Genomic DNA, 26,766 nt, shown 5'->3' with positions numbered 1-26,766 from the left:
ACTAGCTGACTCCTGGCCATAGTTATACTGGCTCCTGTGTCCCTCAGAGCCACCACTCCTTGCCCATTGATGGTGACTCACTGCCTACACTTTGAAGTATTGGAAGGCTTGTGGACATTGGGCACCAACTCCACGTCACCCAGTGACACTTGGATAACCTCTCTGACCACCCTCCCACTGACTGGGTCAAACTCCTCCCCACTGTAGGAAAGTAGGATCTGCTTCTTATGGTTACCCCCACTTTTTGCTGATGTATCACTGTTTTTGACTAGTCTGACTAGAAGCCTGCTAATCAGGGCCCAGCCTATCTGCTTTCTCCCTTAAATTGCTATGTATGTACTTTAGGAACACTCCAGATTGGATACTGGGGTATATCAGTCCCTAGTATATGGTACACCATGTACCCAGGGCATAGGTACCCCAGAGGCCTCCCATGGGCTGCAGCATGTATTATGCCACCCATGAGAGGCCATTCAAAATGACATGTCAAACCTGCTACAGCAGACTGAGTAAGATGGTGCTTGCACCACTTACTTAGATATTGGTTCACTATATCGATCTAAATCACTACACTTAAAAACCTATCAGTCACCCCCTACGGCAACCCTTATCAATCAAGGCAGGGTGCTGGGTTTTACGTTAGGGGGTGCCCCTGCATGAGCAGAACTGATGGTGTTCCTGAAAACATGTGAATCCATTAAATGCACCATAAACACCATCAGAACACTTTTTGATAGAGCAACCTATAGTTATTTGTGAACATGTGATTTTGATAGAATGCTGGTTGTGAGATGGAGCGTGACTCCCTCTCCACAGAAACACCCTACTCCGCCGCCGCTTTTTCTGCTGTTCTTTGTTTCTCGAGGTGTCTGAAGGGCATAAACAATGTTTTCCACCAAACCTGCCCCTGAAAAGTGTACCTCGTACCCTGCACATAGGCAGTGATCACAACGTTGCAATCTGGACAAAGGATCTTCATGGATTCCTCTCAGAGGAGGAAAACTGTGTCTCGTCCTGAGTGGCTGGACACTCTGAACTTGGAGGATGCACTGATTCTGTTTGGCAGAAGAGCAAGTCCAACTTGCTGAACATGGACATATAACCTATTGCTTCCCTCCGACTTGTTAAGCATATTTTGGACCAGGATCTGTGTGTCACTTTTCAGCCGCAGAGTAATGAAACGCAGCATCTTGTACTGATTTGCTTTATTGTGCGTCAGATAGGTGTTACATGCGTGGAGCATGGTCGTCCCAACCATTCATCCATCCATATCTTATGACGCAAACCCAGATTTATTTGAGGCAGTAACCCTTGGTTTGTGCCAAAATAGTGCACCTACCTGAGAAAGGCGTAACAAGGAAAAAATACTTTATTCCTTCTTGTTGCCTACTCTTTCCATGTGTGCTATATTCTGAAGCACACATGGAAAGAGGAATGTGCCTCTAGGCATTGCTTTTGAGCAGGAAGGTATGCCATTCAACACAAAAACAATTCTGCCCACAATGCAGGCACCCTTGCACCATGGTGCAAGTGTGCCTGTGGTGGCACTAGGCTTCCTGAAGTACGCCAGCGCCAGAGGCGGCTGCCTATGAACGGGGGTGGTGGAGCGGGGGGGGGGGGGGGGGATGAAAAGAAAAAGAAAAAAAACGTACCTGCTAAAGAAAAAAAAAGTAACTGCTTTACCGCCTCTCCTCCGTCTTCTTGTCTTCTTCCCGGCTGCTGCCTGCAGCCAGCACCGGAAGCATCCAGGCTACTCTCCCAGCCAATCAAGACACTGCAGGAGCAGCGGCGGGATTGGTCTGAGGGGCCTGGTTGGCTGCTCAGCCTGGGGAGGCTGGGCATGTTCTCCACGGGGCTGTGCAACACAGCCTAAAGGAGAACATGCTAACTATGTATGACTATTTGGCGGGCCCTAGAGGGCCGGTCAAAGTGTTATGCGCATGTAGGGAGGGAGTGCAAACCACTCCTGCTTCCTCTGCAGCGAGCCAGGCCCACCCCGCCCAGAGTCACAAAGCAAAATAAAGTGATAGCTACTTCTTGTTATTATCATTTTATTTTTATTTTCCACTGCACAATGAGCAGTGGGGCGGCGCTCCTCTTCCTTAGAGGAAGATCCGCCACTGGCCAGCGCTATGAGAGTGCAGAAGTCCGCCATTTCTTAGTAGATATGGGGCATTTCTGCTCTCTCCCTTTCACGCATTGCAGCGCAGCAAGCTGCGTTGCGGTGGGTGAAAGGTTAGTAAATCTGGGATTATATTATTGGCTGAAGGTGTCTTATTCGAGTCTCCTTGTGTCCTAGTTCAAAAAGAGCAGTTTACATGAACAATTGTGCGGTTCACCTAAAAATTGTGTATAAATATTACACTATGACGTCAGATCATTTGCTATTTCAGGCGTGAGTGGGAGAGGAAGGATTCTGATTAGAGTGTCTCATCTTTAAAATGTACGTTCACAATTTAGTAGGTGATAATTAAGCACAAATCTCTGTCCTTTCTAAGATCCTCTTGCAAGTTCTTTTTTCGACGTTAATACCTGTGAAATGTCTCCTTGATGTGTACACCCTGTACCTGACTTGCTTTTTTTTTTTTTTACCTTTTTTCGCAGTTGTCCAGAATAGCGGAGAGAGTGGAGTACCTGAATAAAGAAAAGTTTCTTATTATCCATCCTACTGCCGATGGTGGGTGCTTAGGGATGCGTTAAACGCATATTTTAAAAAGATTTTAGACGTTTCTACGGTTATTTATGCAAATTTACACTGTTATGTTTCTCCCCTACAGAAAAAATTCATTTCCAGCACTCGGCAGACCTTATCTCGCATCTAATCAGGAAAAACGTAAATTATACGTTGCAGGTAAGCTTTCTACAACAAGTTTAAATCACAGAAGAATAGGCAGACGCACTCAATTGAATTCACTACACTTGTGAGAGGTGCAAATTGGGAGACATATTTTGGTATCAGCTATAAAATACTTAGAAAGCTTAAGTAAGACTGCGATTTCACATTTGATTCACAAGAAAGCTGAAGTAAGATTGCTTTTTCATGTTTAATTACTCAGAGGATATAGTAAACATTTTTTTTTTTTTTTAAAACAAACCCAAAACCCTTGTCCTTTCAAATGCGTCAATGTTTCTATGGCAACTAAGGGCAAATCGTATTTGAAAAGTAAACCTACGTGTATACCCCTTACTTACACCCACACACTACCTTCTACGCTAATGTACCCCATGTTCACCTCTTGGCGCAAGAGTATTTGCTTGCACTGGCCTTTCTGAACGTCATGACCATAGCTGGACCGCTGTACTTCAAGAACACGTTTGCGTGTTGTAACGTCTACTGTGAAGCTGTTGGGGGCATTGGCTGCTGGAAATATAAATGGCAGTTCAATCAATCATTGGCAAGGTTAAGGTTTAGCTTTTATGGAGTGCATACCCACAACCATGCCCACATGCAGATATACAAGCGCCCATGCACCAATACCAAAAGACACACTGGCACTGTTGCACACTGACACAATCACAAACAAACTACCATAACATCTGCCGACAGCAGAAATGGCATTCAGGCACACAGGCAACATACAAATAACCACTCATGTAGACACACAGAGCACAAAATAAATACGGACTCTCAGACAGAGAGAGGCGGGAGAGAAACAGACATGGATGTGAAGAGAGGCGCAGATAGGCAGAAGAACAAAGATTGACATTTTGGATGACGTTAGATGTGAGCGTAATCTTCAGAAAAGAGAGCAAGGAATTGACATGACGCATAAAAACTGAGGTACAGATAACTATGGACATTGGGTAATTCATGGAGGTACTCACATAAAAGTCACAACACTCAACACAAATATAGGAGCATACTACAAGAATGATGACAGGAAAAGAGTGTGCTACACCTGCAGCCACCCATATAAGACAGATCAACTTAAACCTTACAACAGCTATGCACAAAACTAAGAGATTAGCATGCAACCACACCGAGAGTCCAAAAGAAATATAAACACATATGTAAAAAGCCATCAGATTTACATTCACCCACACATAGACACGCAGACATACAGGGGCAGATTTATCGAAATTTCACACAGCGCAGCAAGCCACGTTGCTGCACTGCTCTGCTCTGCATGAAAGGGAAGGGGTGCTTTGTATTTAACATTATACGTGCATTCCTGTCTTCTCCATACACTGGAGCACTCTTGGCTGCCTAGTGCTTGCACTGTAAGTATGATTGCAGATTGCAGCACACATAGAACGAGGAGAACTAAATATATATTTCCTTCATTATGCCTCACCTGGGAAGGCGTATCGTTTTGACGCATTCCCGTGTCTACCATTGCTGATAACTCAGGGAATGTGCCAAAATTCATGGGTGGATGTGTGGTAATACCCACGGTCCAACCATGGATGGGACTCCCTGGGGCATAGTAATGCAACATAGTGATTTGCGCTGTGTTACTCTAGATGCATCAAGCCAAGTAAGGTGGCCTTGCATTACTTGATAAATATAACTTAGTAGTTGCGTTACCCTTGTGCCCCACTGCGAGGAGCAAGGGTGAAGCAACTCTTTGAAAAATATGCAGCACAGTGTCTCAAGTGCAGATGCCAAAAAACTTCTAGGCGGCCACGCACAAAGGCAACTCTAAATATATGTTCCCAGATGTTGAAGACCTGGTTTTTCGACTAACCCTGCTGCCCTAACCTTGGCTAGACACACACACCTGCTCAGTGCCAGGATACCCTCATGGTTGATATTGTGCTCTGTAAATACATATGATATAACATAGTCGGTAAACAGACAAGACTTACGGACATCCTGCCACCAAGACTAATAGGCATCTAGACACCCTTGCACACCAATCTGAAACACACGTCTAAGCACATGTATCTACCCATACACATACAACATACATTCCCAGAAAACACATAAATAGTACAAATTACGAAGACACACAGACAACACACTCTCAGGCACAAATACAGTCAGTAACAACACACGTGCAGCCACAGACAGCACACATTAGGCACAGCAGATGGTGAGATACAGTACTTTACTCTCATTGCCCATCCAATCCTCGGCCTCGTTTCAATGATCAAATGTAAACTTCACATCCCTATTCCACCCTTGTCTTCTTTGGTATAATCATACATTTGTAGGAATGCAAATCCATTAGTTTTTTTCTTTACAGCCAACATTTGGCACATTTAGGATAACCCACAATCATTAATTTTATTCTAGGGTCCCCTGGTACAGAACGTACAATTTGATGCTTGGATAAATCCTATCTACATGGTACGTCCATCATTTGCCCACCTGGTCAATCAGCCTTTATAAGGGGCCAGAGTTACAAGGGCATGCGATGCTCCTACGCCACACAGGGTGACGCAAGACAATTCAAACCCTTAATTGGATCTACTAAGCCACGCAAAGTCACAGTGGATGGCTATGTGTGGTTTAGTTAATTCGAGGTAATGCAAGGCAGTTCATTTTACTGCCTAGCATTACCTTGCATCAAGGAGGCGTTCCATGGATGGAATGTGGTCATTTCGGTGCATCCACTCATAGAGTTTGGCTCATTCTCAGATTCACAAAGAGTTGTGAACCTGAGATTTCGTCATAATGGCATACCTCCCTGGAGTATCATGGAAAAATATCTTTATTTCTCCTTGTTACTCCATTTTTGTATTTGTCATGCATTCCGCATCACACATAAAAAAAAAGGAAAATGCCTTTAAGGATTGTTTTTGTGCAGGAATGGATCCCTTTCTGCACAAACAAAAAATCCTGCTCGTAACACAGTCACCCTTGTACCATAGCGCATGGGGGGGCCTGCAGTTGGTGGTAGGTAGCACACAGGGCCATAGTGCAGAGAGGCGGCAGAAATGTGCCATATATTTGTAAATGTGGCACATTTCATGCAACACAGGGAAGCAGGTTGGCTTGCTGCACTGTATGAAATGTTAGTAAATGTGCTCCAAAACCCTAGTTGATTATCAATGTGATCCCTGAAATGATTCATGCATACGTATCTAATGAGTCCATTGGTTATCCCCCATAAGCTTTTTTTATAGCCCTGTAAGGGTCAAGAACAAGCTCTCATGCATGTAAATGCAGGGGTGATGACGGGACAGGTGCAACTTTGAGCCGTTTCTTTGATGGATGTGTAACTATACGGATAGCTTAGAGCAAAGAGCCACACCTAAAAAGTTAATACTTTGCAATTAGAAAGCAAGGATGAAAGTTATGCATTCAAAAGGTCAAATGCAGGTAGTTAAAACCTTCAGTTATTGCACATTGACCATCCACCTCTGACACATTATTGCATTATATAAGCCCATCCACAACCTGGTGAAATTCCCCAAACCATCCAGTGTTTCGGGAAGATACAGATGCCTCGAACTGCTTAGAAAATGTGTGGTTCCAAGTGAGTTCTTGGTTGGCCTTGGAGGGGTTGCGTAGGTTAGTGTGTTTAGCATTTGAGTATGGAGGCGTCCCGTGGAACTGGAGAGCTCCATGGAGAGATTATCAGTGGATGTTTATCTTACAATGAGGTTCTGTTTGAAAAGACTCTTCAGTTCATTCCGCAAATGGAGAAGGTACGGGACATACCACATTGGTAGTGGGATCCATACCATGGATGAATAGAAGTAAAAGACTTGGTATATCGTCTTTTCCTTTTTGTATTTTTAAGTTTCCGGGCTGGTGAAGGTACTACTCTGCTTTGTGTGTGTTCCACTAAATTTAAAATGCCATATCGGTTTTATATTCTAGAAATGTATAATACAATGATCTACTTGCCTACCAAATTCAGTGCGAGGCTTTAAAGTTTTGAAGATCAGTTTCTATCTAACTCAGAACATCAATCTAAAAAACAGATGAAATAATTCATTGGATTGGGTGAATATATCAAGTGGTAGGAGTCAGATATTTTAAGAACATGTCACTTAATTGTATACACTCTAACACAATATTCTTCCTTTGCAGATATACCCAGATGAAAATCATTACATGAGCAGCATAGAGGTCCAACAGCATTTACACAAGTCTATTGTGAATTTCTTTGAGGAATGTTTCCGGATTCAAGAAACAATCCCATTGCCTGTCATCGAAGAAGACGAGGAGGAGGATTAACCTTTGTTCGTGCAAAAAAAGCACAAGGCTGTTCCTAAATTTAACAATATGCAACTGAATCAATTTTCTGGACAATACAAGAAATAATATGATTAGCATGTATTTGGCAAAGACTAAAAGCAGCTCCCCCACTGCTTCATCTGACTGTACTTCTTCCCAGAGGGAAGAACATAAGACATAATGAACTCAGCAGATTCTGCTGTGCAAATATGACATCAGCTTTTTGTTGCCACAAAGACTATTGGGTAAACCGTTCAATGTGAATGTGAGGACCATAATGAAGAAGCCCTTGAGGACTTAGAAGATTGTTAGCCTTTGGCATTCAAGAAACCAAGCAGTAACCGTGAAGTCCACCATTCTTGTTGCAGTACCGTGTTAACATTGCATTCATGTGGGATAAAAACAACATGGAAAAGATTATAGCACAATTATTTTCAAATAAAGGAGTAACAGCTTTCTTCAACATTTAGCCCTTTTTGAAGAATCCACATTGGTGCAGGGATCCTGTGGTAAATGAAGACTTTTACAAATTATTGTTCCAACAGCGTGTACAACATTTTACAATAAGCAGGATTACGTAGTATTCCCGAATTTACAAAAATCTGGTTCAAAACCCAATGTTTTGCGTAAGAGCCTGGTGAAGAGCAGATAAAAATAATTTATATACAAGTTTGAACTGAAACGTTATTTGTTCCAATGGACAAATCATCAGTTGTATGTGTTCTTACACTCTACAGTACGGTGCAAGTATGTCAGGCGTCTATACGTTGGCTTTGTTTTTAGTCCTGGACTCCCTGTCAAATATAGAACTGTCTCTCCAACATTGCCTTAGTTTAAAGTTGTCTACTAAATATTCAGTTTTTCTGTTTAAGAAAATCAGAACATCTATGTACTAAGGTATGTATTTGTTTCAGATACCTTATGGAAAACATTAAACAAAATTTACATGAACCTACCAAAACTCTGTTGAAATGGAAATTGCTCCCTCTCTTACCTCATTAAGAGGATCGAGCTAGCATTTCCTGTATAATATACCTGTAAATGATATCCCTTCCAATATGTACAGTTGGTATTAATGTTGTATATTTCATTTTTGTTGTACATAGAAACTGTATGTAAGTCGGTCATTTGTGAAGGCTCAAGAGAAATATTAGTCTTGTGTTCAGCGTGCATGGTAACACTACATTGCTAATCGGAGCGCTATAGAACGGCTAGCTTTAAATATATCAATTAATGTAATTTCATCGATTCTTTTGACAGCTTGAATGTTAATGCTGGCTCTACATATTCTACAGACTGTAGTATCATGTAAGCTCACATTCGGTCCATGATGCTGTGTTAATGTTGTTTGTTAGCGGTATTCTTTCCATTGTTTGTTAGTGTTATCCTTTTCATCGCCGATCTTTGAATGTTAGTTGTACTACTTACATCCTTTTTAAAAAACCAGAGCCACAAAAAACATTGCATTTTGGGGAATTGAATATTAGATTTTTTTGTGAGAAAATAACATTAATCTCAATTGAGTGAACACCAAGCAAATTACGAATGCTGTTTTACATTTTGTGATACCAGTGGGCAGCAGTGTCTTGAATAAACCTGATCTGAGAAACGTCAAATCTATCCGGTCAATAGTCTTTCCAGGAGGAAAGGTATAGGGGTGGCAATGTCATGCTTTGATATCAGTTAAATACCATGATAAATTTTGATTCTGTAAAACACTGATAATGAGGCATATTTATTAAAGTGATTGCCTCTTTCTGAACAATCTTACAGATTAGTATGTTCGCCTCACTGACCTTTTTTGCCGCAGATGTAAACCCTTCTCCCAGATAGGTTATTTTCTGTTGTCTCAAAATATTTAAAATATGGCCATTTGATTAACCAATATCTTTTTACCCTATTCTAGTCCTAACTTATATCTGTGTTTCCTTTAATTTGTTCAATATTACATCTATTTTCAGCATTAAAATAAATGTAGGGTAAAGTGCATTGCAGTAATATACAGAGCAGCTCTAATATAGATAACATTTATTATTTTTTTTAATTCAAATGATGTGATCCTGGAATTTTTATAAATGTATGTACAGTGGAGGCAGGCACGGGGCGGGGTAATGGGGTTTAAAAAAGAAAATAAATAACACCTGATCACTGCGTCTCTCCTCCGTCGCCATCTCTCCCCTGGGGCCGGAACAGGAAGCACCCAGGCTCCCCTTAGCCAATCACTTTGCTGCAATGCATTGTTGTGATTAATCTGAGCACCGTGGTTCGGTGCTCAGCCAGGGAATGGGAGCCTAGGCATGTTCTCCACACAGGCTGTAATGCAGCCTGCGTGGAGAACATGCATGGAGTGCATGCTGGTTTGGCCTGCCCAAGAGGGTGGCCAAACATTCATGCACACTTGGAGTGAGCAAACCGCTCTTCCCACCTGCTCCTCTGTCATCAGAGCAGCCCCGCCCTGCCCAGACACATGCTGCAGTAGGAAAACATTAAATGATAATAACCTCAAGTTATTATCATTTTTTGTTTCCTTTATTTCACTGCTGCAAGGCAGTAGGGCAACGTTCCTCTGCCTTAGCGGAGGAGCTGGTGCTGTGTAATTATAGAAATGTGCATAGTAACATGGCTGGGAAAGGTTCTATAACCCTGTTGGAAACCCAAATAGTGCCCATTTTTGTTTGTTTTTTTAAACACCTGTCACAACCTATTCAGGGCCCATTGGACTAACTCACGTTATTGGCCTCAACTCTGGTGGTTGAGGCCTTTTACCACTGACGTTCCATGGCCTGGCCTACTATGCCACAGCAAATAACTTGATCCTTTCTCTACTTTGATGTCAGGATAGTGAGAGCAAGCAGTCAAAGGCTTCTCAGGAACATAGTGTTGGGATGAAAGGTTCTGAACTCAAATAGTTATGCAACAGAATATTACATGCTGGTCAGCCCATTGCTATTCTTTGTATTGCATACCAAAATCTGATACTGCACAAATTAAGGTCAACCAGACACAGACTTCTAATGTGGTGCTATGGAATTATGATCATAGAAAATGACTGAGCAAGAATATGTCTTGAGTGCGAGCTCATAATGGCAAATGCAAACAGTGTTTCTGGTTTGTACCTGTAGATGGGTTCAATCGTGTCCTAAAACTACTCTCAGACCTCCAATGTGTAAAGAATAGTAGGCACTGTCAATGTTTAAGTTCACTTGGTTGGTTTGCCTGAAGTATTAGTTACTCTCAAACCTTGAGTTCAAGGCCCACAGACAACGAAAACACAAGGAGATGATGGATGAAGTGCTGAATGAAACTTTTCAGACACTCACCCCCAGTCAGAGATCTGGGTTGAATCCATCATCGTTCTTTAGCTCACTTCGCCACCCCAGTTCAGACACAGCTATATACAAATCAGTCTTGACCCTATGTCTCATGGGAACAGTCCAGCTCAACCTGCCAAGCCATGTCTTCCATGGACCGGAAACAAGCATCCTGGTACTGGTTTTGGGCTAACAGCTCTCATCAGCCAGGCTTGCTTGAATCCAGTGGCAAAGTGAGCAAGGGGCCCATGTCTGGGCATACCCTTTCAACTTAGGGTGAACAAAGGAAACACAAGGAGATGATGGACGGAGTGCTGACATTTTTCCGACACTCACCCCCAGACAACAACATTATGAGTTGTTCTGCTCACACTCACAGTTGAGGCGGCCCCACATCCTGTTCCTGTTGTTGGTGGAGTATTGCAGCAGCTCTGAAAAAGCCCAGGTGGACCCATTGTATAAACAGAAAGTAGCCTCCCCTTGCCATTACTGGTCACTCTCCCTCTGACCACGGCATCAGCTCCCAGCAAGTTAGCACAGGTCACGAACGCTACTTCAGGTCAGTTGCAATGTCAGAGCCAACATTGATGGTCACACTCTTAAGCTCTCAACTGACCAGGCATGTGAAGCTTGGTCAGGAAATGTATGGAGAGATAGACGTCCCAATTCCAAAATCAGGACAAAACCACAAAAACATTTAAAACTGATCTCAAGAGACCAACCTATATGTTGGGTAACTAAGTCAAGTGTCTAAACCTGACAGAACATAATGATTTGTGTAAGTTGCTAAAATAGTGCCTGTTTTTAAATTGTAGTGTTTGTTACAATTGGGGTAAAAATAACATGTTGAATATGATTAGAAATAATTTATTTTCTTTTTCATGCATATTAACTTTATGATGGTCTTTTTTTTATTTCAGAGTCGATGAGAAATAAGGGGCTGATTTATACTCCTGTGTATGATCTGCTGTTCTGCCACGGACATGGAGTATCTTACTTCATCCCCCTGGTGGAGGTACTCTTCACTTAATTTATAAATGACTGCCAAGCTAGCATTCATATATAAAGCATTGGCAGGACCCGTATCTTGTGGCGTTTTCTTCTGTCAATGCAGATTCCTGTTTGGTGCATAGTTGCATCAGCATGACACAACCATGCACCAAACAGTTTTATTTTTTTTATTTTTAAAAAGAAAATTGCAAAACGGGATGCTCTTTTTCAAAATGTTATTTAAATTTTCAGAGCATGGCTAATCATCCAGTAGGGTGTCCAGATGCTGAGTAGGGCAGGCCTGACAATAATACTCCCCTCTACATGGGAGTCTTCTCCCATGGCGGGGTAGTATTATTTGCATTTTACTGTCCCTCTCTGCCAGGGTTTGCTGATTGGTGACAGACAGTAAAAAACATGACTACGTGTCCGCCCAATTAAATTGGGTGGGAGGACATGTAGCTATTTCTCCGACTGCCATTATTCTGTCGGGAGGTTTGGCTATGGTGGTGAAAGAGTAGTCACCTTCATATCCAAACCTGTGGTTCACCCATAATTAAATCAGGTGGGCGCACCCTTATGTTTACAGTGTGTATACTCCATCGCTGCTGCAATAGAGTATATTCACTGCCAACATTTAAATCGGCCGCAAAATATCTCATGCGATCAGTAGTAAATATTTTGGTATTGTTGTCTGAATAGTCCTGCTACCAGTCACCATACATACAGCATACAAATGACTGGGACACAGGGATATCAGTGCAAGGTCTGGGCATTATATTCAAGAGGAACCTCACTTGACTTGGGCCTGTAGACATTACAATCATACCTAAAAAGGAAGAAAAGGCTGTTTAGTATCAGTCAGAAAATTGGTACACTGCCATCACTACTTAATATAGATGTCCCAAAACATGGATGGTAATCCACTGTTGACTAGTGTTTGTGCTTGGTTCACTTCTCTAGACCTCCGAGTCAGGCTCTGGGCCTCTTGGCCAGTTATAAGGCTTAAGCCTCCAAGCACATGCAGGATTATTTTGTGTGCTGGGTGAAAAATGTCACAATGCCAGATAACTACAACTGGGTTCACACACAGCAGGGGTGCACATCTGTACTACCATGTAGGGACATTCCCATGCCAACACAAACTTTCGTGAGTGACTATGGAACCTTTGGCTGCCACCATTACAAATGTACAGTTTTGTGTCTGCCTATGCTAGAGACGGGCTTCTTTTTCCAGGCTGATTGCATTTCCTTGTACTAACCTGAGAGAGAGGGCCTAACTATCTGAAAAGCATGCAAAAGGGGCAAAGAGGGGATGGAGAGTGACAGAAGGTGGGCACAGCCAAACAGGGAACCGAAACCGGCCATGGCAAACAGCTCGGCCACCCCCCAGAGGGGGTGCTAGTTGGAAGCACCACTCCTGTCTTACAGCTGCAGCTTTTGCTACAGTGGGCTGATATTGCAGCTATGCTGCAAAATCGGCCCCCAGTAACAAAAATGGTCTCCCAGGGGTCCCAAACCTTCCACCACCCTGGTGGCCCACCAAGGAGACGCCTGCTGCAGCCAGTCTGGCCCTGAAGGTGGGTTGTAGCTATTCTAAGAGCAATACAGCCACATACATTTGGAACAGTCATTGCAAGAATTTGATTACATTGGCAAGGGGTTAGAGTATCAATTGAAAGGGAAGCACTGTCACTCCAGATCTTTGCAGCACACAAAGTTTAGATCTTTGGGTAGATGTTACTTAAAATGGGACACACTGGTTCATGGGAGGTGTGTTGTCTTGAAGTGTGATTCATCTTCACTCAAACAGCTCAGCAAAATGGAACACCTGGAAGACTACCTCTATGTGGGTTAGTATATTTTACGTGCTCTTTCTAATATATATATATATATACAAAAACGATCACCCATTCAAAGCAATCCAAGGACACAGCGGGGTACTTGTCGGGAAGCCTTTATTCACAGGTAACAGCTAGGCATAATGCATTTCGGCATATCGCCTTCCTCAGATGCCGCTCGTTTACCTAGGTTGCACCTTCTCCCACTTTTGAATTTGCTGTGGCACTCTCATTGGCGGGAGATCAGCTGACCCTGTTGCTCAGGGCCACAGCAGTCCATGCCATGACTACAGTTCCCAGAACGCACGTTGGTGGTAAGTACAGCAGCAGGATCTCTTTCGCTACAGTGAGTGTTGAAAAATTGCCTCTCAAAAAGTGGGGCCATGTAGCAGCTGGTGGCCCCTTTAAAATACAGTGTTAAGGCATCCCTTGAGTCCCCAACGCCTCAACCTCAATACACGAAACAAGCCGGGTCGTGAAGAGAGTGTAATCATCCCTCTTCCCCGTGCAGTCACGGGCTGCATTGACAGCGGCCACTTGCCAGGCCAGTTCTTGAGGTGGTCCTGGGGGAATTCAATACCTTGAAACACACAGTCACTTTGCCAGAGAAACTCCAGGACACATATATATTCACTAAAAAAACAAAGTTTACAGGGATGTTATAGTTATATAATAGAATTTTAAAAAAACCTTAGAAATTCACTAAACAACCAAAGGTTACAGGAAGGTTATAATTAAGAGCAGATTTTACACACACAAACCATAGCAATTCAGCAGTTATAATTATACGTATCTCAAGAAACTATAACTCATGACCTAAGGTAACTATAACTTGCAGCCTTGCCATGCACTGCTAATGATTCCACATCAGATATATAAATATAACTGGTAGTTTTAGGTCAAAATGTTAATGTTGTCACTGACATATTCAAGTAACGTTACTTTAACCTTTGCTTTTGCCAGTGAATATGTATGTGTATGTATACATTGACTGAAAAAAACATAGGTTTCAGAAACGTTCTAGTTAGTTGGACATTTCACTTGTACAAAACCGTAGAAATTCCGGCGTTATAGTTAGTTCAGCTAACTATAACTCGCGCCCCCGCAATGCACTGCTGATGATGTCATATATTACATCACTCATGACATGGTCAGTGACATCACTCATGACATCACTGATGACATCACTAATGACATCTCAAATGACATCACTGATGACATCATCCAGTGACAGTGTGTTTCTGTAAAGTTTAATTTTGTTTTATATATATGCCAAGCTGTATTGAGGAATGAGTGGGTGTATAAGTATCTGTATGGAGGATTTAGTAGGTACGTGACTGACTGTATAAGTGAGTGATTAAATGTGTCTTACTGAATGCATGGGTTAGTGACTAAACTGTGTGAAAGTCTGTATCAGTCTGTCTGTTGTTGTGTAAGCTGCTGCATGGGTTGGTGAGTAGCTGCATGAGTGTCTATATGGGTTATTGATTGCTTCCCTGAGTATTTGTATGGCTGCCTGAGTGTGTGTGTGTGTGGGTGGGTGGGAGGTGTGTGACTCTGTGCATAGATGTGTGAGTGGTTGATTCACTCGGTGTATGGGTTCAAGAGTGCATGTGGATACAGCTGTATGGGTGGGTGAGTGTGTGTATGGGTGTGTTGGTGAATGAATGGATGTCTCAGTGGTACATGTGCAAGTAACTACATATGTAAAAGGCAATATCTGTGAGTGATGGTGTATATAAATAACTATATGTGAGAGTCAGTAATTGTGATATTGGCTGCATGGATGAGTGTGTATTTGTATCAGTGATTCTATAAGAGAGTAATTATTTGTTAGTATCTGTATGAATATGTGAGGTTGTGTCTGTATAACTGCATAGGTAAGTAAATGGAAGTATGATTGATTCTTTGCATGACTGACTAAGTGCGTGAGTAACTCTGGATATGTGGCAATGTTAGAGTGTCTGTATAGGTGTATGAGTGCATATGATAGTGTTGTATTGATGAGTGACTGCATGTATGAGTGACTGTATGGGTGAATGAGTGGATGTGTGTAGACCTAGGAATCAGTCAGTGCGTATTTAGTAACTGGTATTGATGTGTCTATTTTTTCAAAAATGGTAGTCTGTATTTTAGAGTGGGTGTATCAAAGGTTATATTCAGGTGTGAGGAGGTGCATCAGATTTTCACGTGGATGATGTCATCAGTGATGTCATCAGTGATGTTATTTGAGATGTCATCAGTGATGTCCCTGACCATGTCATGAATGATGTAATATGTAACGTCATCAGCAGTGCATTGCGGGGGCGCGAGTTATAGTTAGCTGAACTAACTATAACCCCGGAATTTCTATGGTTTTGTACGAGTGAAATGTCCAACTAACTATAACGTGCCTGAAACCTATGTTTTTTTCAGTTAATTTCTATGGTTTTTTAAATGCTAATTTCTAACTATAACGTGCCTGGAACCTATGGTTTTTTCAGTGAATTTCTATGTTTTTTAAATGCTAATTTCTAACTATAACGTGCCTGAAACCTATGGTTTTTCCAGTGAATTTCAAAGGTTTTTTAAAGGAAAATTTGTAAGTCTAATGTACCTCAATCCTAAGGTTTTTTTTAATTATATATATATATATATATATATATATATATATATATATATAAAAAATTGTGAAACATTTTTAGTAAGGAAAACTATATTCATTCTTTTTTTAATATTATGCAGAAGCCGCGCACCCATCGCGCACCCAACCGATGGCTGCGTGCATTCCGGTAGCCATTTTGAAAAGTCGCGCTGGGGTTGCGACTTCGGCGTAGTTTGTGAAGTATGAAATATCTTTAAATTAATTATAAATAAAAGTTTTCCTTTAAGTGTTTGTCTAAATTTATTAATAAAAGTATTTTTAAAGTATTATTTTCAATATAATTTTGACTAAAAATTATTCGATTATTATTGGATTCGGAGGCTAGGAGGGATGGCCATTTTGCTCGATCTGTTTTGCAAGATTTTTTGGTCTAGCCAGGTGGACACCCTCCTCCGGGTGAGGTACGGCTTGAGGATTCTATTTAAAAGGTGAGGAATCAACAGGCAGAAGTATCCATCAGAAGAGCAAATTACTTACCTTCGGTAACACTTTTTCTGGTGGATACAGTATCTGCCTGTGAATTTCTCACTGTGCCACCCACCTCTCCGTTGTCCACCTGTTTCTACCAAAAAGATGCTTTTACGGTTTGGCATGAATGTTTTTATTATGTCTTAATCATGCTTATGTTTTAATAGTGAGAAATGCTTGATCTGTTGCTATTTCTTTATGCCTTTATTGGTTATGCATTTGTATATATATATATATTTAGTATACTATGTATACATGTGAAAATGTGTCTGTCCACCTTTTTACCTCGGTGGCACGGAAAAAAATGGGTGGAACTGACGTCAGCACACCGACGAGGTCCTCTTCTGACTCCTATGACGTCATACGGTGTCGCGAGCGGAGCCGTGCTATTATGACATCGTCGTCGACGTGGGAGAGCTAGGAAAGAATTTCCGCTGAATGCTGGCGCAGGGGATATTCACCCAAGTGTTCAGGCTAGGCCTTTGGGAGCAACTCCAGAAACTGAAACCAGTGATCCGAGGGCAGAGGCCCTGCAGATGGCACACGAGGTGGGGAGCCTAGTCGTGTGCACCGGCGGGGCAACGAAGTGACAAGCACCACTACCCACAGAAAAGGTAACGAGGGCACTGAATAACACAGGATCTTCTCTTTGTATCTGGCAGGAACAACAAGGTTAAAATGCCCTAGTTCCAAAATGTAGAATTAATGCTACAACTGTCTTCAAGAGGACCTGCGATGGATGTCGCTTCTGCCTTCCATACACTGGAGGTGGCACATGGGTCACGCGGTACGGTCATACTGCGGAAGGACCCACAATCGCTGACCTCTCATGGCACTGCCCCACACTTTCGGGACAACGCTTTCCATTAGCTGTGTTTTCTGATGATGTGTCGCGCCGGCCCGTCCAACAGCAGAACACCTTTAGATCCAAACAGACACTTCCACTCTCTCACCGGAAGTGAAACAAGGCCACGCGGACACTTTCACAATACAACAGCCGTGACTGCACTTTTCGGTAAAAAAAACACATTCCTTCCTCCTAATTTATCAAAAAAAAGACTCACTGAAGAACAGGGGCCAGCTTCGATCAGTAAACAGCCGTTACAACAAATTTTTTACAATTCAATTTCAATTCATGCATTACCACACATGCGTTGTACATCCTAAAGTCATTACTACGGATTATTTTTAGAATGCATGGCCATTTACCACGCATGCCTTTACAACGAATGTTGTTGTAAAGGTATGTATGGTAAATGACCATGAGTTCTAATAAAATGTAGATGATCCACGTCATTGTAAGGAAACAGAGGCTGTTCCGTTTCCTCATAACGTCATGCACCGCCCCTCAGAGACGACATGAAGCAGGAACCATGAGGAGAGAGGAACCACGAGGAGTGAGAGGTAAGGGGGATTGGGCATGGGGTGGTGGTTACTTTTCTAGGGATTAGGGTAGTGCTGTGGTGTTTGGGTAGTGTAGGGGGTCATGCTGAGGGTAGTGTTTTAGGGTTTAGGGTAGTGCAGTGGTGTTTGTGTAGTGAAGGGGGTCGTGCTGGTGGTAGTGTTTTAGGGTTTAGGGTAGTGCAGTGATGTTTGTGTAGTGTAGGGGGTCGTGCTTGGGGTAGTGTTTTAGGGTTTAGGGTAGTGCAGTGGTGTTTGGATAGTGTAGGGGGTCATGCTCTGGGTAGTGTTTTAGGATTTAGGGTAGAGCAGTGGTGTTTGGGTAGTGTAGGGGGTCGTGCTGGGGTAGTGTTTTAGGGTTTAGGGTTGTGCACTGGTGTTTGGGTAGTGTAGGAGTCGTGCTGAGGGTAGATTTAGGGGTTAGGGTAGTGCAGTGGTGTTTAGGTAGTGTAGGGGGTCGTGCTGGTGGTAGATGTAGGGTTTACGGTAGTGCAGTGGTGTTTGGGTAGTGTAGAGGGTCGTGCTGAGAGTAGATTTAGGGGTTAGGGTAGTGCAGTGATGTTTGGGTAGTGTAGGGGGTCGTGCTGGTGGTAGATTTAGGGTTTACGGTAGTGCAGTGGTGTTTGGGTAGTGTAGAGGGTCGTGCTAGGGGTAGATTTAGGGTTTAGGGCAGTGCAGTGGTGTTTGGGTACTGTAGGGGTCATGCTGGGGGTGGTGTTTTAGGGTTTAGCACAGTGCAGTGGTGTTTTGGTAATGTATGGGTCGTGCTGGGGATGGTGTTTTGGGGTTTGGGGCAGTGCAGTGGTGTTCGGCAGTGTAGGGGGTCTTGCTGGGGGTGGTGTTTCAGGATTTATGGCAGTGCAGTGGTGTTCGGACAGTGTAGGGGGTCTTGCTGAGGGTGGTGTTTCAGGGTTTAGGGCAGTGCAGTGGTGTTCAGGAAGTGTAGGGGGTCTTGCTGGGGGGTGGTGTTTCAGAAATTAAGGCAGTGCAGTGGTTTTCAGGCAGTGTAGGGGGTCTTGCAGGGGGTGGTGTTTCAGGATTTAGAACAGTGCAGTGGTGTTCGGGCAGTGTAGGGGTCTTGCTGGGGGTGGTGTTTCAGGGATTAGTGCAGTGGTGTTTGGGCAGGGTAGGGGGTCGTGTTTTAGGGTTTAGGGCAGTGCAGTGGTGTTTGTGTAGTGGGTTCTGCTGGGGGTAGTGTTTTAGGGTAGTGCAGTGATGTTCGGGCAGTGTAGGGGGTCGTGTTGGGCTGGTGTTTTAGGGTTAGGGCAGAGCAGTGGTGTTCGGGCAGTGTAGGGGGATGTGCGAGGGTGGTGTTTTAGGGTTTAGGGCAGAGCAGTGGTGTTGGGGCAGTGTAGGGGGTCATGCTGGGGTTGGCGTTTCAGGGTTTATGGCAGAGCAGTGGTGTTGGGGCAGTGTAGGGGGTCATGCTGGGGTTGGTGTTTCAGGGTCTAGGGCAGTACAGTGGTGTTCGGGTAGTGTAGAGGGTCATGCGGGGTGGTGTTTCAGGGATTAGTGCAGTGGTGTTAGGTCAGTGTAGGGGATCGTGCTGGTGTTTCAGGGATTAGGGCAGTGCAGTGGTGTTCGGGTAGTGTATGGGGTCGTGCTGGGGCTGGTGTTTCAGGGTTTAGGGCAGTGTCTTGGTGTTTGGGCAGTATAGGGGGTTGTGCTGGGGCTGGTGTTTCAGGGTTTAGGGCAGTGCAGTGGTGTTCGGGCAGTGTAGGGGGTCTTGAAGGGGGTGGTGTTTCAGGGTTTAGGGCAGTGCAGTGGTGTTCGGGCAGTGTAGGGGGTCATGCTGGGGTAGTGTTTTAGGGTTTAGGGCAGTGCAGTGGTGTTTGTGTAGTGTAGGGGGTTCTGCTTGGGGTAGTATTTTAGGGTTTAGGGTAGTGCAGTGGTGTTTGGGTAATGTAGGGGTCGTGCTGGGGGTAGTGTTTTAGGGTTTAGGGTAGTGTAGGGGGTCGTGCAGGGGTGGTGTTTCAGGGTCTAGTGCAGTGGTGTTCGGGTCGTGTAGAGGGTCATGCGGGGGTGGTGTTTCAGGGATTAGTGCAGTTGTGTTAGGGCAGTGTATGGGATCATGCTGGGGATGATGTTTCAGGGTTTAGGGCAGTGCAGTTGTGTTCGGGCAGTGTAGGGGGTCGTGCTGGGGCCGGTGTTGCAGGGTTTAGGGCAGTGCATTGGTGTTTGGGCAGTATAGGTGGTTGTGCTAGGGTTGGTGTTTCAGGGTTTAGGGCAGTGCAGTGGTGTTCGGGCAGTGTAGGGGTCTTGCTGGGGCTGGTGTTTCAGGGTTTAGGGCAGGGCCCTTGTGTTTGGGCAGTGTAGGGGGTCGTGCTTGGGTGGAGCTTCAGGGTTTAAGGCAGTGGGGTTCGGGCAGTGTAGGGGGTTGTGCTGAGGCTGGTGTTTCAGGGTTTAGTGCAGTGGTTTTCGGGCAGTGAAGGGTGTGTTGCTGGGGCTGATGTTTTAGGGTTTAGGGCAGAGCAGTGGTGTTCGGGCGGTGTAGGGGGTCCTGCTGGTGCTGGTGTTTTAGGGTTTAGGGCAGAGCAGGGATGTTCGGGCAGTGTAGGGGGTCATGCTGGGGGCGGTGTTGCAGGGTTTAGGGCAGTGCATTGGTGTTTGGGCAGTATAGGTTGTTGTGCTAGGGCTGGTGTTTCAGGGTTTAGGGCAGTGCAGTGGTGTTCGGGCAGTGTAGGGGTCTTGCTGGGGCTGGTGTTTCAGGGTTTAGGGCAGAGCCCTGGTGTTCGGGCAGTGTAGGGGGTCGTGCTTGGGTGGAGCTTCAGGGTTTAAGGCAGTGGGGATCGGGCAGTGTAGGGGGTTGTGCTGAGTCTGGTGTTTCAGGGTTTAGTGCAGTGGTTTTCGGGCAGTGAAGGGTGTGTTGCTGGGGCTGGTGTTTTAGGGTTTAGGGCAGAGCAGTGGTGTTCGGGCAGTGTAGGGGGTCCTGCTGGTGCTGGTGTTTTAGGGTTTAGGGCAGAGCAGGGATGTTCGGGCAGTGTAGGGGGTCATGCTGGGGGTGGTGTTTCAGGGTTTAGGGCAGTGGTGTTCGGGCAGTGTAGGGGTCTTGCTGGGGGCGGTGTTTCAGGGTTTAGGGCAGTGAAGTGGTGTTCAGGCAGTGTAGGGGGTTGGTCAGGGGTGGTGTTTCAGGGATTAGGGCAGTGCAGTGGTGTTTGGGCAGTGTAGGGGGTTGTGCAGGGGGAGGTGTTTCAGGGTTTAGGGCAGTGCAGTGGTGTTCGGGCTGTGTAGGGGGTCGTGCTGGGTGGGGTGGTTTAGGGCAGTGGTGTTCAGGCAGTGTAGGGGGTCTTGCTGGGGATGGTGTTTCAGGGTTTAGGGCAGTGCAGTGGTGTTCGTGCAGTGTAAGGGGTCATGCAGGGGGGTGGTGTTTCCGGGTTTAGGGCAGTGCAGTCGTGTTCAGGCAGTGTGGGGGTCATGCTGGGGCTGGTGTTTCAGGGTTTAGGGCAGTGGTGTTCGGGCAGTGTAGGGGTTCGTGCAGGGGGTGGTGGTTTAGGGCAGTGCAGTGGTGTTCGGGCAGTGTAGGGGGTCGTGTGGGGGGGTGGTTCAGGGTTTAGGGCAGTGCAGTGGTGGTCGGGCAGTGTAAGGGCTCGGGCAGGGTGGTGGAGTTTCAGAGTTTAGGGCAGTGCAGTGGTGTTCGGGCACTGTAGGGGGTCATGCTGGGGGTGGTGTTTCAGGGTTTAGGACAGTGCAGTGGTGTTCGGGCAGTGTAGGGAAGTCATGCTGGGTGTGGTGTTTCAGGGTTTAGGGCAGTGCAGTGGTGTTTGGGCAGTGTAGGGGTTCATGCTGAGGCTGGTGTTTTAGGGTTTAGGGCAGTGTAGTGGTGTTCGGGCAGTGTAGGGGGTCATGCTGTGGCTGGTGTTTTATAGTTTAGGGTAGTGCAGTGGTATTCGGGCAGTGTAGGGGGACGTGCTTGGGGTGGTGTTTTAGGGTTTAGGGCAGTGCAGTGGTGTTCGGGCAGTGTAGGGGGGTCATGCTGGGTGTGGTGTTTCAGGGTTTAGGGCAGTGCAGTGGTGTTCGGGCAGTGTAGGGGTTCATGCTGAAGCTGGTGTTTTAGGGTTTAGGGCAGTGTAGTGGTGTTCGGGCAGTGTAGGGGGTCATGCTGGGGCTGGTGTTTTATAGTTTAGGGTAGTGCAGTGGTATTCGGGCAGTGTAGGGGGACGTGCTTGGGGTGGTGTTTTAGGGTTTAGGGGAGAGCAGCAGTGTTTGGTCAGTGTAGGGGGATGTGCGAGGGTAGTGTTTTAGGGTTTAGGGCAGTGCAGTGGTGTTCGGGCCGAGTAGGAGGTCCTGCTGGGGGTGGTGTTTCAGGGTTTAGGGCAGGGCAGTGCAGTGGTGTTCGGGCAGAGTAGGGGGTCATGCTACGGGTGGTGTTTTAGGGTTTAGGGCACTGGTGTTCGGCACTGTAGGGGGTCGTGTGGGGGGTGGGGTTTCAGGGTTTAGGGCAGTGCAGTAGTATTCGGGCAGTGAAGGGGGTCGTGCAGGGGGGTGGGGTTTCAGGGTTTAGGGCAGTGCAGTGGTGTTCGGGCAGTGTAGGGGGGTCATGCTGGGTGTGGTGTTTCAGGGTTTAGGGCAGTGCAGTGGTGTTCGGGCAGTGTAGGGGTTCATGCTGAAGCTGGTGTTTTAGGGTTTAGGGCAGTGTAGTGGTGTTCGGGCAGTGTAGGGGGTCATGCTGGGGCTGGTGTTTTATAGTTTAGGGTAGTGCAGTGGTGTTTTGGCACTGTAGGGGGTCATGCTGGGGGTGGTGTTTCAGGGTTTAGGACAGTGCAGTGGTGTTCGGGCAGTGTAGGGAAGTCATGCTGGGTGTGGTGTTTCAGGGTTTAGGGCAGTGCAGTGGTGTTTGGGCAGTGTAGGGGTTCATGCTGAGGCTGGTGTTTTAGGGTTTAGGGCAGTGTAGTGGTGTTCGGGCAGTGTAGGGGGTCATGCTGTGGCTGGTGTTTTATAGTTTAGGGTAGTGCAGTGGTATTCGGGCAGTGTAGGGGGACGTGCTTGGGGTGGTGTTTTAGGGTTTAGGGCAGTGCAGTGGTGTTCGGGCAGTGTAGGGGGGTCATGCTGGGTGTGGTGTTTCAGGGTTTAGGGCAGTGCAGTGGTGTTCGGGCAGTGTAGGGGTTCATGCTGAAGCTGGTGTTTTAGGGTTTAGGGCAGTGTAGTGGTGTTCGGGCAGTGTAGGGGGTCATGCTGGGGCTGGTGTTTTATAGTTTAGGGTAGTGCAGTGGTATTCGGGCAGTGTAGGGGGACGTGCTTGGGGTGGTGTTTTAGGGTTTAGGGGAGAGCAGCAGTGTTTGGTCAGTGTAGGGGGATGTGCGAGGGTAGTGTTTTAGGGTTTAGGGCAGTGCAGTGGTGTTCGGGCCGAGTAGGAGGTCCTGCTGGGGGTGGTGTTTCAGGGTTTAGGGCAGGGCAGTGCAGTGGTGTTCGGGCAGAGTAGGGGGTCATGCTATGGGTGGTGTTTTAGGGTTTAGGGCACTGGTGTTCGGCACTGTAGGGGGTCATGTAGGGGTTGTGTTTTAGGGTTTAGGGCAGTGCAGTGGTGTTAGGGCAGTGTAGGGGGTCGTGTGGGGGGTGGGGTTTCAGGGTTTAGGGCAGTGCAGTAGTATTCGGGCAGTGAAGGGGGTCGTGCAGGGGGGTGGGGTTTCAGGGTTTAGGGCAGTGCAGTGGTGGTCGGGCAGAGTAAAGGCTCGTTGAGGGTGGTGGTGTTTCAGAGTTTAGGGCAGTGCAGTGGTGTTCGGGCAGTGTAGGGGGTCATGCTGGGGGTGGTGTTTCAGGGTTTAGGGCAGTGCAGTGGTGTTCGGGCAGTGTAGGGGGTCGTGCTGGGTATGGTGTTTCAGGGTTTAGGGCAGTGCAGTGGTGTTCGGGCAGTGTAGGGTGTCGTGCTGAGGCTGGTGTTTTAGGGTTTAGGGCAGTGTAGTGGTGTTCGGGCAGTGTAGGGGGTCATGCTGGGGCTGGTGTTTTATAGTTTAGGGTAGTGCAGTGGTATTCTGGCAGTGTAGAGGGACGTGCTTGGGGTGGTGTTTTAGGGTTTAGGGGAGAGCAGTGGTGTTTGGTCAGTGTAGGGGAATGTGCGAGGGTGGTGTTTTAGGGTTTAGGGCAGAGCAGTGGTGTTCGGGCAGTGTAGGGTGCCATGCTGGGGGTGGTCTTTCAGGGTTTAGGGCAGTGCAGTGGTGTTCGGGCAGTGTAGAGGGTCATGCTGGGGCTGGTGTTTCAGGGTTTAGGGCAGGGCAGTGGTGTTTGGGCAGTGTAAGGGGTCATGCAGGGGGGTGGTGTTTCCGGGTTTAGGGCAGTGCAATGGTGTTTGGGTAGTGTAGGGGGTCGTGTGGAGAGTGGTGTTTCAGGGTTTAGGGCAGTGCAGTGGTGTTCGGGCAATTTAGGGAGTCGTGAGGGGGTTGTGTTTCAGGGTTTAGGGCAGTGCAGTGGTGTTCGGGCAGTGTAGGGGGTCTTGCTGGGGGTGGTGTTTCAGGGTTTAGGGCAGAAGTGTTCGGGCAGTGTAGGGGATCGTGCAGGGGCTGGTGTTTCAGGGTTTAGGGTAGTGCAGTGGTGTTCGGGCAGTGTAGGGCGTTGTGCTGAGGGTGGTGTTTCAGGGTTTAGGGCAGTGCAGTAGTGTTCGGGCAGTGTAGGGGGTCTTGCTGGGGTGGTGTTTCAGGGTTTAGGGCTGTGGTGTTAGAGCAGTGTAGGGGATCGTGCTGGGGTGGTGTATAATGGTTTAGGGCAGAAGTGTTCGGGCAGTGTAGGGGGTCGTACAGGGGGTGGTGTTTCAGGGTTTAGGGCAGTGCAGTGGTGTTTGGGCAGTGTAGGGGGTCGTGCTGGGGCTGGTGTTTTACTGTTTAGGGTAGTGCAGTTGTATTCGAACAGTGTAGGGGGACGTGCTGCGGGTGGTGTTTCAGGGTTTAGGGCAGAGCACTGGTGTTCGGGCAGTGTAGGGGGTCATGCTGGGGCTGGTGTTTCAGGGTTTAGGGCAGTGCAGTGCTGTTCGGGCAGAGTAGGGGGTCATGCTACGGGTGGTGTTTCAGGGTTTAGGACACTGGTGTTCGGCACTGTAGGGGGTCATGTAGGGGTTGTGTTTCAGGGTTTAGGGCAGTGCAGTGGTGTTTTGGCAGTGTAGAGGGTCGTGTGGGGGGTGGGGTTTCAGGGTTTAGGGCAGTGCAGTAGTATTCGGGCAGTGAAGGGGGTTGTGCAGGGGGGTGGTGTTTCAGGGTTTAGGGCAGTGCAGTGGTGGTCGGGCAGAATAAAGGCTCGTTGAGGGTGGTGGTGTTTCAGAGTTTAGGGCAGTGCAGTGGTGTTCAGGCAGTGTAGGGGGTCATGCTGGGGGTGGTGTTTCAGGGTTTAGGGCAGTGCAGTGGTGTTTGGGCAGTGTAGGGGGTCGTGCTGGGTATGGTGTTTCAGGGTTTAGGGCAGTGCAGTGCAGTGGTGTTCGGGCAGTGTAGGGGGTCGTGCTGAGGCTGGTGTTTTAGGGTTTAGGGCAGTGTAGTGGTGTTCGGGCAGTGTACGGGGTCATGCTGGGGCTGGTGTTTTATAGTTTAGGGTAGTGCAGTGGTATTCGGGCAGTGTAGGGGGACGTGCTTGGGGTGGTGGTTCAGGGGAGAGTAGTGGTGTTCGGTCAGTGTAGGGGAATGTGCGAGGGTGGTGTTTTAGGGTTTAGGGCAGAGCAGTGGTGTTGGGGCAGTGTAGGTGGTCAGGCTGGTGTTTCATGGTATAGGGCAGTGCAGTTGTTTTCGGGCAGTGTAGGGTGCCATGCTGGGGGTGGTCTTTCAGGGTTTAGGGCAGTGCAGTGGTGTTCGGGCAGTGTAGGTGGTCATGCTGGGGCTGGTGTTTCAGGGTTTAGGGCAGAGCACTGGTGTTCGGGCAGTGTAGAGGGTCATGCAGGGGGGTGGTGTTTCCGGGTTTAGGGCAGTGCAGTGGTGTTTGGGAAGTGTAGGAGGTCTTGCTGGGGGTGGTGTTTCAGGGTTTAGGGCAGTGCAGTGGTGTTCGGGCAGTGTAGGGGGTGTTGCTGGGGGTGGTGTTTCAGTGTTTTGGGCAGTGCAGTGGTGTTTGGGCAGTGTAGAGGGTCGTGTGGAGAGTGGTGTTTCTGGGTTTAGGGCAGTGCAGTGGTGTTCGGGCAATATAGGGAGTCGTGAGGGGGTTGTGTTTCAGGGTTTAGGGCAGTGCAGTGGTGTTCGGGCAGTGTAGGGGGTCTTGCTGGGGGTGGTCTTTCAGGGTTTAGGGCAGAAGTGTTCGGGCAGTGTAGGGAATCGTGCAGGGGCTGGTGTTTCAGGGTTTAGGGTAGTGCAGTGGTGTTCAGGCAGTGTAGGGCGTCGTGCTGAGGGTGGTGTTTCAGGGTTTAGGGCAGTGCAGTAGTGTTCGGGCAGTGTAGGGGGTCTTGCTGGGGTGGTTTTTCAGGGTTTAGGGCTGTGGTGTTCGGGCAGTGTAGGGGATCGTGCTGGGGTGGTGTATAATGGTTTAGGGCAGAAGTGTTCGGGCAGTGTAGGGGGTCGTACAGGGGGTGGTGTTTCAGGGTTTAGGGCAGTGCAGTGGTGTTTGGGCAGTGTAGGGGGTCGTGCTGGGGCTGGTGTTTTACTGTTTAGGGTAGTGCAGTTGTATTCGGACAGTGTAGGGGGGCGTGCTGCGGGTGGTGTTTCAGGGTTTAGGGCAGAGCACTGGTGTTCGGGCAGTGCAGGGGGTCATGCTGGGGCTGGTGTTTCAGGGTTTAGGGCAGTGCAGTGGTGTTCGGGCAGTGTAGGGGGTCATGCTGAGTCTGGTGTTTCAGGGTTCAGGGCAGTGCAGTGATGTTCGGGCAGTGTAGGTGGTCATGCAGGGCTGGTGTTTTACGGATAGGGCAGCGCAGTGGTGTTCGCTCAGTGTAGGGGGATGTGCGAGGGTGGTGTATTAGGGTTTACGGCAGAGCAGTGGTGTTGGGGCAGTGTAGGGGGTCATGCAGGGGGTTCTTTTTCAGGGTTTAGGGCAGTGCAGTGGTGTTGGGGCAGTGTAGGGTGTCGTGCAGGTGGTGGTGTTTCA

The 26,766-nt window shown here is 47.0% G+C and overlaps 2 protein-coding genes across 7 annotated transcripts in view; one reads left to right on the top strand and one right to left on the bottom strand.

Annotated features, from left to right (window-relative positions):
• DPP6 (dipeptidyl peptidase like 6) overlaps positions 1-8,841 on the top strand; it is a 2,129,336-nt gene extending 2,120,495 nt beyond the window's left edge. For all 4 annotated transcript variants that reach the window (XM_085631994.1, XM_085631993.1, XM_085631995.1 and 1 more), the window contains exons 24-26: positions 2,605-2,677; positions 2,778-2,851; positions 6,986-8,841. In XM_085631994.1, the coding sequence (XP_085488120.1) occupies positions 2,605-2,677; positions 2,778-2,851; positions 6,986-7,132 (294 nt within the window). In that variant the 3' untranslated portion in view covers positions 7,133-8,841. The remainder of the gene's footprint in view (positions 1-2,604; positions 2,678-2,777; positions 2,852-6,985) is intronic.
• The window catches only part of LOC146789683 (uncharacterized), a 678,567-nt gene that overhangs the window by 134,458 nt on the left and 517,343 nt on the right, over positions 1-26,766 (bottom strand). Inside the window, exon 5 of one of the 3 annotated variants that reach the window (XM_085632000.1) lies at positions 13,779-13,907. The exons of the other annotated variants lie outside the window; for them this stretch is intronic. Within the exon in view, the coding sequence (XP_085488126.1) occupies positions 13,905-13,907 (3 nt within the window). The 3' untranslated portion in view covers positions 13,779-13,904. Of the gene's footprint in view, positions 1-13,778; positions 13,908-26,766 lie in introns of those variants that run through there. 3 annotated transcript variants of the gene reach the window in all.

The sequence above is a fragment of the Triturus cristatus genome, chromosome 10, assembly GCF_964204655.1.
Source record: "Triturus cristatus chromosome 10, aTriCri1.1, whole genome shotgun sequence".
Taxonomy (NCBI): domain Eukaryota; kingdom Metazoa; phylum Chordata; class Amphibia; order Caudata; family Salamandridae; genus Triturus; species Triturus cristatus.
Note: the sequence above shows the minus strand (reverse complement) of the source record. Positions and strands in the feature narration are given on the sequence as shown.